At 32.6% G+C, this 12,675-nt stretch overlaps 1 protein-coding gene across 2 annotated transcripts in view; it reads right to left on the reverse strand.

Moving 5' to 3' along the window:
• Positions 1-1,885: 1,885 nt before the first annotated feature.
• Positions 1,886-12,675, reverse strand: part of LOC148601931 (transmembrane protein 26-like) — a 35,801-nt gene continuing 25,011 nt past the window's right edge. For both annotated transcript variants that reach the window (XM_088555948.1, XM_088555949.1), the window contains 3 exons: positions 4,684-4,855; positions 3,964-4,170; positions 1,886-3,311 (listed from right to left, as the gene is read on the reverse strand). In XM_088555948.1, the coding sequence (XP_088412074.1) occupies positions 2,673-3,311; positions 3,964-4,170; positions 4,684-4,855 (1,018 nt within the window). In that variant the 3' untranslated portion in view covers positions 1,886-2,672. The remainder of the gene's footprint in view (positions 3,312-3,963; positions 4,171-4,683; positions 4,856-12,675) is intronic.

Consider the following 12,675-nt stretch of genomic DNA (forward strand, 5'->3'; position numbering starts at 1 on the left):
TTATAGACTACATTTTCGTAAAAACTGGTGGACAATCCAATTTTTAATAAAGAACCTACCAGCTGTGTTATTATAATTTTTGTATCAAAGTTCTGTAACGGTGAAAAGTATTTTTTTTTCAGAAGTTTGTGATATATACCCCTGACACTGTATTACAAATGCGAGCAAAACAGAACAGTTATGAAATTTAAATACCACTAAAGAGTGATTAACCAATATTACCATCTAGGAATGGGACATTAACAATAGGGAATCAAAATCATCTCATACATTTTAGTTTGAACGTTTCCATTTCTAGTATGATATTTAAATCAAGAAAAACTGTACAAGTACTATTATTGGTAGACTTAGTCAGCTCAAGTTCTTTTGGGTAGAAATCTTGAACATAGTTTTCGAAGTTAGGATTAATTACGGCCAAAGCATCATCAAAGTATTTAAAAGCATTATTGAATCACGCAAATATGATTTTTCAACCCTTTATAGTTCTATTCCCCATACTCAGTTCAAATCCCGACTCATAAACATTATACATTGCTATTACTACAAAAAAGACGTGTACACCTAGATAAATATATGTAGTACTTGGTAGAGATTCTTCATACTTTGTAAAAAACGATTCCAAATCATCTTCCGAATATACCGAAGATGTTTTCAAAATGCTGGATTTTTTATTGACAACATATTTGTCCGGTGTGATGAATGCGTTTTTCAAAGAACTTGAGATGAAGGATACTACAGACACTGTGAAGTCAGCCTTATTTCTTGACATACACTTAGAGATCGATAGTCAAAAAATACTATTGACCAAAATATACGACAAACGCGATGACTTTTCATTCCGTATTTTCAATTTTCCTTTCATCTAAGGCAACATCTCTCCAGCGTATGGAGCTCATACGTTATGCCAGAGCTTGCCGTAACTACGCAGACTTTTTGTACCGCGCTAGACTTCTTACAATTAGGCTTCTGGAACAGGGTAAAGTTATTACATGATTGAAGTCATCACTACAGAAGTTTTATGGTCGTCATCTGAACTCATGGATCGTTACGGTGTATCCACCTGCATTATGAAAACCGATCTGTTCAATGTGTCATAGTTTTCCTTTCCTTTTTCGTCTACCCCAGACGTTTAATGTGCAGCTCAGCGGGTGTTTCTAGAAAAACAGAGGACGCTTACCCTTCCGGTGCACCTCGTCTATGCTCCCAGCTTTTAGTGGAGTCCGAGTTGCTCATTTACTTCTGTTGCTTTGTACGTATTATTTTGATCATTGTATGCACTTTGTTGTTTGGTCTGTTTTTTGTGTCTGGTCTTTGATTTCTTCTAGAATCTTGGTTTTTGTGATTACTCATGCAACAGATCATATTTGAAGAGTTAGACATGAACTGCGATTTAAGTCGACTATAAGTGGAGCAAGTATAATTCTAATTATAATTAACTTATCACAACTCCTATGATTTAAATCGATTTGACTTTTCACGTCAATATAGGCACGTTTTGGCAGTTATGAATTCTATAAAGCACTTGCAATATGAACTCCCACAAAAACAAATAGAAAGAAGAAGGAAAAAAAAGAAAACCCAGGAGTCACACCGGATGCATATGAAGAATAAGCAAGCTTGGCAAGAAGTAATGGTGTTATGAATTGGGGTGATTATTATCATAAAACTTCTCCAGTGATGATGTCAGCCCAGTCTTAACATAACTCTGACTTAGAAGGTTAATTGGCAGTATCTTCGATCACGAAGTTGTAAGTTTACAAATCACAGATCAACACTATAAGCTAAAGCTGTTGAACTACTGCCATGAAGAAAGGAGAAGTAAACCATTTGAAAGTAAAAAATAACCACGTTTTTCATAAAGGTTTATTTTCAAGAATCCGTTAATTTATTTATAATTATGTTGAAGTCTGGAAAAACATAAATATATACATGTTTATCTGTTGCAATTGTTTCTTTAATGTCAAATTCATTTTTGTACATCTAAATGTAAGTTATCTTTGATATTTGGATTATTGTGAAAAAAAAGTCCATAAAGGGGAGACCACTTCTGTAAGGGATAAAGCACACATCCCATGAAGTCTACCGACGGTCTAAATTTGGTACTTTTATCTTGAAAAACCACGAAGGTCGATAAGTCATTGACAAAACTAATACTGATATAAAAAATAAACAGACAAAAACAATATAGTATAATTCTAATGTCGGCGGGACCTTAGTTATTCTGGATATCGATGCACTTCATATCATTGAGGGGGAGCTGATGGTTAATAAAAAGGCATAATAGGCTATAAGGTAATTATAATGAGAGGAGTTTATTATAACATAGAACCTAGTTAAAGTTACTGGAAAAGATTAATACAGATCTAGACCTGCTCAAATCTTATAAATGTATTATGAAAATGTTTTGTTGCGATAGTTCAACTCTCACATAACACGTCATTCTATTTTGAGTGAATATGATTTGTTGCATCCTACGTTATGGTGGTTATACAAATAAGACAATTGTTGGAAGTAGACAGTTACAAATAAATTAAATCTCACGATTTGTGATACCAACTTTCTACTCGATAAGCTGACTTTCTCTAAATTATTTCATAAAATGTTAGATATCTTGAATAATTGTACATTTTTATGCTTGTAGTCCAATGAAAGAGTGTTCTTCACGATGTGCATCATTTTGATTTGCTTTTGATAACGGTAGTTTCACATTGACCAATACCATTCTTTCTGTGTGGACGTATATAAGGACATTCATACTGACGCTTCATTATCTGCGGATCACTTTTCCCGATTTTCCGTAAGGTTTTGTATCGTTGTATACTCTCCGGCGTTTTGCACACATATACATCCGGCGTACTGTGACATGGCTTCAGATGTACTTTTCCATTCCTCGTTTCGTATTCTACAAAGCCATCCGTAGGTTGACATCGTTGCACTATTGGGCTACTTTTTACATTTTTTTTCTTGTCGTGAGATTCTAAATGAACAACAACGACGCGATACAGCAAAAGAATAATCACTAAGGAATTTTTGGAAGTAAAAAACATATTTGTGTAACTTACAACATTATACTTAAAAATTAGTAAAAGTCTAACTACTAGAAAAGGACAGTCTTGCATAAAAATTGAAATAAGTATTCCATATATCTCTGGATTACAACAGCCTGAGTCTGGATTGTGTGGTTCTACTGACTTTAACACCCCTGCGCGGTCTCGCCTGGCTCTAGTTGCTGTTAAAACTAGAGTGAATTGCATTAAGCTGGATGTCCATATACCTAACACGATGTAACATAACATTCTGTTGTATTTTACCTGGAAAAAATATAAATGTATATAATGGGTTCGTGCTATAGACAGCCTCCCATACTGTCGTGTAGTGACAAATAAACGCATGTATAATGCATATTTTCAAAGAAATTGACTAAAATCAATTAATTTTTAATTGATTACAGCATGAAGATATGAATATAAGTGGGGTTTTTTTTTTCGGTTCTGTAAAACTCTATTCTTGTATCACGGATTTTGAATCAGATTTTGGAGTCTTAGAGTCTCAAAAAAAAATACTGAATATTGTGAATTTTCTGATTTCGTCAAGTTATACGTACAATAAAGATTTGTGCAATATCATTTTGGGGGATTGAAAAACAGAAAATATTTTTGTATAGACTATTTTTGTACTCTTACTTTATGTACAATCAAGAAAATTATATTATAGAAAAGAATTTATTAGCAAGAAAATATACATAGAATTTATGCTACGAAGTAAACAACGTGCTTTACCAATTTTGGGTTAATTCAAGATATAACTTTCGGTATGTTTGTTTCATGTCATTATGGATCGATGGTTTATCTTTAAACTGTGACAACCCAAGAAACATGTGTATGCTTTTAAAACATTCATTAAACTTATAAGTGCTAAAAGAAAGTTATGTATGTAGAATAAATAGAATTTAAGAAAACTTACTACTTCTTCGTTAAAGGCCTCGAAGAACTCAACAATATCTGCCGCTGTGCCAACGTAAACTAACAGTAGCTGAGATAACTGGTCATGTGACAATGCACCTTTCGGAAGAAGCCACCGCCCTATTATCAACATCAGCAATAGAAATTGTTCGATAACTTTAAGCCATAATTCTGATGGTATAGCTAGTGGCAATGTTATCTTCCCTAGCTGAAAAATGGCGTCAGTTAGAAATGCAAAGTATTGTTATTAAGCAATTTCGAGTAGTATGGATTGACAATTTGTTTATCATGTATTGTGGCTAGGGTTTAAGCAGAAAATAGAAAATTAAAGTTTTTTTCTTTGACCTATTCTACAACAAAAGCTTTTGAAATTTAAATTAAAAAGTACAAATAAATTTGGGACATTTTCTTGGTTTACTAAGTCTGGGATCATCGAATTGCAAATGAGCACACCATGTAACGTATTCTTGATTAGAATATTCAAAGTTAGGGTCAATTCATTTTCTTATGGACAGAAATATAGTTAATAGCTACACATTATTAATGACTTTATTGTTCATTGATCTCTCGCTGAAGTAATTTTGTACGTACTGTTGATGCAAATACTGTCACCATACCTAATAAGCTAATGTAATTAAACTTCATTTCAGTTCTATAAATTCAACGTGGCAGTATTACAAGAGGTCAGCAACTCAATTAAAACATTATCACATTACATTACCCCTTTTATATCTACTGTAAGGTCCTCTTCTGTCTTGTTGAATTTCAATTTGACTGGAATTGTTGTGTTTTGATTGTTTTTCTCCTTAATCCGTTCTTCCATATTGTATAGCTCTAAAAACCATATTGCAGGGACAACTGATGCAAGGTAAAAGAAAACACTTGGACAAAACCTACAAAATAATATGTCACAAGTATATAATAAATCTGGTAAACACATACGTAAAGCGTAGTCATTCAAATATTATAATATTATAATTAAAACAATTTATTCTAATTTTGAATATATTGATTTATTTCAGTGATGGAAAGAGTAATCAAGGGAACCAAGATTCTAGTGGAAATCAAAAGAGTGTAATCCAGTGACAAAGACCAGACATGGAAAATAGACACACCAAGAACATAAATTACCAGAATCATACATACAAAGTGAAAAAGGTAAATGAGCAACTCGGACTCCATTGAAAACTGGAAGCACGGACCTGGTGCATCGGTAGGGTATGTGTCCTCCAGAAACACCCGCCGAGTTGCTCATAAAAAGTCAAGTCTTGGGTAGACAGAGGAAAGGAAAACCACGTTCAACAAATCGGTTTTCACGGTGCAGTTGGATACACCGTAACGATCCACAAGTTCAGGATGACGACCATAATACTTCTCTAGTGATGACTTCAATCTTGTCGCAACATAACCGTGTTCCAGAGGCCTAATTGTAAGTAATCTAGCGCGATACAAAAAGTCTGTGTAGTTACGACAAGCTCTGGCATAAAGTTTGCATTGCTATTTGAATATTCCATGCACAAGTGCTGAAGGGATGTTGCAATAGATGAAAGGAAAATTGACAATTCTGAATGAAAAGTCATCGCGTTTGTCGTATAGTTTGGTCGATGGTGTTCCTTTACTATCGACTTCAAAGTGCATGTCAAGATATGAGGCTGACTTCACACTGTCTGTAATATCCTTTATCTAAACTTCTTTTGGGTAGATGCGATGTATAAAATCCCCAAAACTAGGAATTGTTAACGATAATGCTTCATCTATATAGTGGAAACTGAGATCAAATGATCTAGCTAAAATAATTTTCTTCTTTTGGATCAGATCATTTATAAAGTCAGCCTCGTAAGAGGGAAGGCAAAGGTCAGCAAGCAAAGGAGCACAATTTAACCCATTGGAAATTTGTGTTAAAATATGGAATCGCGCTCAGGTAGAATTAAACAGTAAATTGTACCCTTTGCAGTGGACGAATTAAAGTCTTAGTAAGAAAAAAATAGAGAATATATATATATATATATATATATATATATATATATATATATATATATATATATATATATATATATATATATATATATATATATATATATATATTATAATATTGACTATTGTGTTTATTGTGTCTGTGGATTTATTTTATGCGTTATGGATATGTTTGTTTGTTTGTTTTGTCCTCTTGACACCTTTTGTGTAATAATTGAATAAAGCGAATATTTACGAAATATCGAACAGTAATATTTGCCTGAATTAACAAATCTGTAGGGCACATTATGGGTAAAACAGCCCTATATCAGGTCTATTCGACGAAAGAAGGCGGCATCAAACGACCGGAAAAAATGACAAAACAGTCCAATCGAGCACATTCAAGACACAAAAGAGGGGACAATAAAAATATCTAATCCTGCTGAGTCAGAAAGCGACTCAATCCAAGTGTTGTCTTATCTGAGTTGGGTCCACAGGTGATTATTAGAACAGTACCTGAAATCCCATATAATGAAATTGCAACACCAGACACAGATGCGAGTTTTATTAGTTTCTGCTTATTATTTAGAAAACAAAAGCAGATTGATGATTACTGTAAAATGTTTATTATGTATTATGGGTAGGGTATAAATGTTCAGTATGTATTATGAGTAGGGTATAAATGTTTATTATGTATTATGGGTAGGGTATAAATGTTTATTATGTATTATGGGTAGGGTATAAATGTTCAGTATATCAATATCTATTATTGATGAAACATCTTGGAGTTATGGCCCTTGAAAGTGTCATTAATATCTTGCAGCATCACAAGTTTAAGAATTAGATTTGACAGTTTTTCTTTCTTCTTACTTTAATAAATACTTCAAGAGGAATTCTCCCTAATTCTCTATAAACCATAAAATTTAGAGTGCTGCTTCTCAGCTTACGGATGTCTTCACAAAATTTAAGATGCACCTATTCAATATTCGAAATGTTTTCAAACACCCACATACCCCAGAGGAATATAACAATATTGGTGATATAAAGTGCCAAATAACTTTAACTGAAAATCCATTAGCAGTAAAATGTTTCTTAGTTGTCCATAGAGAGTAAAAATAACATTTTGTGGTTGATCTATTAAACGCTTTCTTGCAATAGTGAAGCTGTTGTTGTAATTGAAAAATGTGCCAAGATATGTATACTGTTCTACTTTTTCTATATTTTCGTTATAAATGTTGTCTTTTCAGTATTAGCTTGTAAGTTCCATTTGTTACAGTACTTAACAAACAAATCCAATGCTTTTTGCATATATTTCTTTGTTTCGTACATTATAATTGTATCATCTGCAAAAAGCATGACAAATATTTTTACATATACATCGAACTTTCAGAGCATTAGTTTTCATGAATTCCAGATTTTGAACTTCATTGTTTTGCAAACATTTTTTTTTTTGATTTTATAGCGCTTTGGAAGATGAAAACTTATGTATTCTAGTGACTATTTCAGATGAAAACCTTAAATGAGTTGAAAATACATTATATTACTCATATAAAAATCTACCATGTGGCACTATATCGAAAGCTAGTTACCTGTTTTAGTGGGTAAAAGACAATTTAAATAACTAACAGAACGAACCCGCTAAAATACAGAGGTCGATTCCTGATCCCCATCGCAAATGAACACTTATGTTTACTGGTAAGTTTTGCGTCCGGTTTGCCTTTTTTGCGTTGTTACGAATAGGGGAGTTTACTGTCGATAACAAATCGAAGTTGGGCAGGCTCGAAATGTGTTTAGTTGACATTCATTTTCTGTCGATATACCCTAAAATTAAATTACTCATCAAACTGATGAGTCCAAAAGCCGTTCAAGGACAAAATCCAACAAAGCGTGTTAATTCCTATAATAAGTTGATTGAAAAAGTAATAAAGGAAACAAGATTCTAGCGGAAATCAAAAGAATGTAATCCAGGGACAAAGACCAGTCACGGAAAATAGACAAAACACGACAAAGAACATAAAGTAAAAATAAAATGATACATACAAAGTAAGAAAAGCAAATGAGCAACTTGGACTCCACTAAAAACTGGGTGCACCGGTAGGGTAAGCGTCCTCTGCTTTTCTAGAAATACCCACCGAGTTGCTCATAAAAAGGCAGGATAGGTGAAAGAGGAAAGGAAAACTATGACATTGAACAAATCAGTTTTCATGGTGCAGATGGATACACCCTAACGATCCATGAGTTCATGATGACGGCCATAAAACTTCTGTAGTGATGACTTCAGTCTTGCAGTAATGTATGTGAACTATTTAAACAAAAGTAAATTGATACTATGTTAAATTTGAACCGTCAAAATGAGCAAATAAAGGACCATGATCCACAGGGCACCTTACTTAAAGAGAGATGGCTCTGTAAGAATAAAAGTAACGGAATTTGTGCTTGAACGGCTTTTGAACTCTTTAGTTTTACGTTTTATTCAACTTTAGGGTCTATCGACTGAAAATGAATGTCATCTAAAAAAAAGTTCGTGCCTGCCCAAGTTAGATTTGTCATCGACAGTGAACTCTTAATTTTTGCGATAAAGGTGTAGTTAGAGCAACAAGTAAAACACAACGAATGAACTGATAATTTTTACAGTCAAATATCGGCGATATAAAGGGAAACAACTATATGATCCTCACTTGGTACGGGCATTATCACTGGGAAAGTGCGTAAAAACAGGTTTTATAACTTAATAATTCCCCGCTTTTGCTACGGCTAATTGTTTCGGTTATATTACAATAAAGACAGAGGTAAATTCAAAATCTTAAAAAATATCATAAAACTGTATTATGCATATGTTAAGAAACATAGTGTATAGCCCAATCATTGGAAACTTTCATAAACAATACTTTCCTTTTCCGACAAAAGTACCTGCATCGCTGATGCAATATGCCGTGATAAATTTCAGAAAATCAAAGAGGCAGAGGTTTTTTTTTCAAATATCAGTACCTTTTGAGTTTTGGCGCTCTTCAATATTATAGATTTGATAGATTCTGCTTATATTAACTTATTTGAAGAATTCTTATCAGAATATAATCTTGACAAAGTATGATTTGGTCTTAAAAATTAGTTTTATCTACTAAGTATTATTCTACCTTAAAATAATTTTTTTACATTTGAATGACTCTCTGCTCTTAAAGTGATTTTTTGTCAATTAAGAAAAGTTAGCAGTCGCACGAGCCAACAGAGCTGTAAAATCTGTAAGCAGTATCCGCGTAAAATGGTTATCGCGTTTTAGTTATCTAAGTCCACAGCATTATATAGGTTTTATTCAATCCTCCAAACGAGTAATGTATACAAGGAACTTAATGTTAGGAAGCTTAACAACCAATATACACGTGTACACATATATGTACGGAATTTTTTGTTTTCTGGTCTACTCGGTATATCATTATTCGGTATCTCTGTTTTCATCAATCGGATCCGGCTTCCAATTTAGTACTAGTAATAATAGGATAATTAATTGGAAAGAGTGAATAACCAAAATATGATCACGAGCGCCGAAGAACGCCTAGATTTAACGAATGTGCAGAACTTGTGGAAAAAAAGAATTTTGTGGACGGCGGATTGATATTCGTGTTGTGACGTTTTGGCGGGAGAAAGCGCGAGAGTTTATTTCACAGTGTGAATTGTCGAAAAAACTACACTGGGAACATTCGGTAAATCACTGCTATCTTTTTAATATATAAATGGCAGTCGATTTCTGTGTAAGTGTATCATGACCTGAATTTACAGAAATGAATGCTTAGGACAGTCGAACTAACAAGGTGTCCCGTTTCTAACTTGTATCTTATATTTACTAGCATTTTTCATAGAGCTATTCATTACTAGAATGTTGTTGTGAGATTTAGGCATAAATTTCTCATCCGTTGTTGATTGACATAAGTACTTTGATTTGAGAATAAGTGAAATTGTTAACAAGGGCAGTGCAAACCACGAATCACAAAACACATGTTGTCCTTTTTTAATTAGCACGACAAAAGACCATAACTATACACTCGTCAAACATTAATCGAGGGGAGGTCATGTCACAAAAAAAAAAGAAAAAAAGCATATAAGATCCTTCCAATGCATAAACTATTTATAAACCGGCATAAACTATTTATGTCACCTATATAATGTGGTTAATGTATGTCTGCCTATTCATGGTATGACAACTCATGAACCATTGTATTGTTGTTGTATGCTTAAAAAGGTTTACATGTAGTCTGAATCGAAATATGGCACAATTTATAGTTTACAATCGAAAGGTGCTAGCTAATAAATTAATTTTGTTTAAAAAACGACTCCCTGAAAAAACCGGCAGTCTACAAAAAAGATAGGCTAAAGCCAAACATGATGTGTGTGCTGCAAGTGTCTCGAAATCTCATAAAAGGCCAATCAATATGGCAAAAACAAAATTCGTTATTATTATTATTATTATTATTATTATTATTATTATTATTATTATTATTAAAAAGTTATCATATAGCGCTTATCTAAACACAATTAAATATTACACTAAGCGCTTTGCATTACACACTCACACACACATGCACAGCATCACACATACACACTGCATATAATATTAAAATAAGTTTATGCATAAACAATAATAATAATAATAAATTACAAGTACAAGATATATAAATATAAAATATGTAAATTAATATATAAAGTTTCATTGAAATAAATTGAGTAGAAAGTTAATGTTTCAATTAACCAATTTTAAAATAGTAAAAATCATAATAAAAATTAAAATTTTAGAAAATATACTAGTTGTACTAAGATATTGTATATGAAATTAAAAACAAGAAAAAAAATAATTAGCATAAACTTGCTGCCTAAAAATGCATGGAACGTTTATTAAAAAGTCTAGGAAATGTACGCAAAAAAGTTATGTAAAAGTGATAGATAGGAATTTATTATTATTCAACAATTCATGGCTGATTGTATGCATTTAAATATTAATGAGGATTGAAACTTTTGAAAGGTACTAGGTGTTAATTTCAAAGATATTAAAATCGGTATTAATATTTTGAGGTCATGATCACAAACAAGATTATGATTATTCACATTCGCTTCACGTTAGAGCTACAACCAAAGGAGCTGAACAAGAGTTGGTTTTGGCAATATATATTGCAATCAACATTCAAAAGACATAGTGCATTGTTCACTCATCTTAACGTCTATCATTCTCTAAAAAGTTGGAATGACTGAAAACCGAGCATTTATTTTACTGTAAATATATCGACTTAAACAATGTTTAGTATGCATAGTGGGGTTTATGGATATAATTTAAATGCAACTTTTTCGTATCATGATCACTTTATTAGTTCATGTATGCAGTAAATGGAAGCTTTATGGAAATTCGAATACAGTTCATGCCAATTTTTATTTATTTTCTTCTATTGGCTTTCTAAATTTATGCATGTTTTGCAACGGAAGTATTTGAAGTTTGAACTATCATGTGACACTATATACAAAAATGAATTTAATTGTGTTTAGTCTGGACTTTGACCTCAAAACTGAAAAAAAAATGATTTTTTTCATCTGCACAAATGTTTATGTAATTGAATAATTCAAAATCGTGTACATAATGCCTACCAAAAAAAAAAATGTGCGTGATAATGGACGCAAACGAGAATGAATACCAGCGTACAACAATGAATGCAACAAAGTTTGTTTTGTGAATTTTATTAGATAGAGCGTTACACACTAAATTCACATATAGTTTGACATTTAAGATTCGACTACCGAACTGATTTTAGTAGACTTATCTAAAACAAACGAACGGAATTACTATGTTAAGAGATTCAAGATTCTAAGAGCAATTAAGAATTAAATAAAACAAATTCCGATCAGAAACAACAGTAAATGGTACGCATTGGAGCTCCGTGAAGCCAAACGAGAAAAGCCGAATGTCGTATGAAGAAAACAAATCTGACCATAAAGACAGATCAATCTACCAAGATAAGTGTTCAAATTAGAAAAAATTCTCGAACAAAATCTCCGAATAAGGAAAACTATTTTAAGATCGATAACAGTTTCAATGACTTGCAAACAATCTATTGGATAAAACGAATTAAGTCATCCTGCCGACATATGAAACAGTCTTGATCTTGCAAACAAATTCAATACCTTCTTCTTTAGGTAAGCGAAACCATTTAGACAAACCATACATGTAGTTCTTTGACACAAACTTGCAGTTATAATGGTTCTCTTAGTTCAGATATTAATTTCCAAGGGTATGCTTTAATTGTTCTATCGCCAGATACTACTGTAAAAAGTGAGAAACTTAGTGATGACATCAGCATCAAAATCACCCTATTCCCACTTTTTTTAATAAAACAGTCGATACATATATTCTTTCTGTGAGCATTGACATCATTCGCATACAGAGTCAAGCTAATGGTTTTATCTTTTGGACCACTCCATTCTACTTAGATGACTTGAGTACTCGTACTGTATATATCAGCTCTATCATGGTTTAATTCGTACTTAAAAGGTCGAACTAAACGAACTAAAAAAGTAAGTTCCGTTCATTCAGATTCTTTTCAGTTTAAATTTAGCATTCCACATGGTTCTATGTTAGGGCCTATGCTGTATTGTATGTTTTCAAAACTCATCGTGGAAATCTGCAACACTACAACATGCTTTATCATTGCTATGCACACGTTTTGAAGGTATATTTAGTTTTTTCGATCGTTAGTTAGTGGGACTGATATACCAATGCTCCTTA

Source organism: Perna viridis, chromosome 12 (assembly GCF_037379345.1).
Source record: "Perna viridis isolate PV_CMFRI_1.1 ecotype Kerala chromosome 12, ASM3737934v1, whole genome shotgun sequence".
Classification (NCBI taxonomy): domain Eukaryota; kingdom Metazoa; phylum Mollusca; class Bivalvia; order Mytilida; family Mytilidae; genus Perna; species Perna viridis.